Below are 616 nucleotides of genomic sequence, written 5' to 3'. Positions count from 1 at the left end.
ATGTCCTTTATTGAAAGCAAATAAATGGAGTTAGTATACTGCACTACTGCTTTTATAATTTATACAGGCATCAGACATTGATAGAACTACAATTAAATCTAAAATCTACATTACAGCTGTATGTGATTTAAGTTTGTATGATTCGCACAATCTCGAGACTACTAAATTTTATGGTTTTCTAAGTTTCCATACGAATTAGTTTAAAATATAATGATTATCAATGAATAATGATACCTACTTGGAGAATATTCATGTATTGAACTTGTTGCAGTTTTTATACCAATGTAATTTTACATTTTACATTTAATTAAACGTATAATAGTAGTATAGTAGGGTATAGTATCTATCCATTGGCGTAACCAAAGGAGGGTTTTGCGTATATAAAAAATAAGTTTAAAAATTGACATAAGCGTAACTTAATTTTTAATAAAAATATCAATAAAAAACGGAGATAACATATGTCACATGCGATTTGTCCATTGTCTCGTTCATTTGTTTTTTTTTAAAAATTAGGTATGTAATAATTAATAATGTAATACTTTTGTATGTTATGTATAATACGAAGCTATTACAAGAAATGCCTAATAAACTATTAATAATTTTTAGTTATGACTAG

At 25.6% G+C, this 616-nt stretch overlaps 1 protein-coding gene across 1 annotated transcript in view; it reads left to right on the top strand.

The window, feature by feature from the left end:
• The window catches only part of LOC103308427, a 2,953-nt gene extending 2,337 nt beyond the window's left edge, over positions 1–616 (top strand). The window contains exon 2 of the mRNA XM_029490013.1: positions 607–616. Within this exon, the coding sequence (XP_029345873.1) occupies positions 607–616 (10 nt within the window). The remainder of the gene's footprint in view (positions 1–606) is intronic.

Source organism: Acyrthosiphon pisum, chromosome A2 (genome assembly GCF_005508785.2).
Source record: "Acyrthosiphon pisum isolate AL4f chromosome A2, pea_aphid_22Mar2018_4r6ur, whole genome shotgun sequence".
Taxonomy (NCBI): domain Eukaryota; kingdom Metazoa; phylum Arthropoda; class Insecta; order Hemiptera; family Aphididae; genus Acyrthosiphon; species Acyrthosiphon pisum.
Note: the sequence above shows the minus strand (reverse complement) of the source record. Positions and strands in the feature narration are given on the sequence as shown.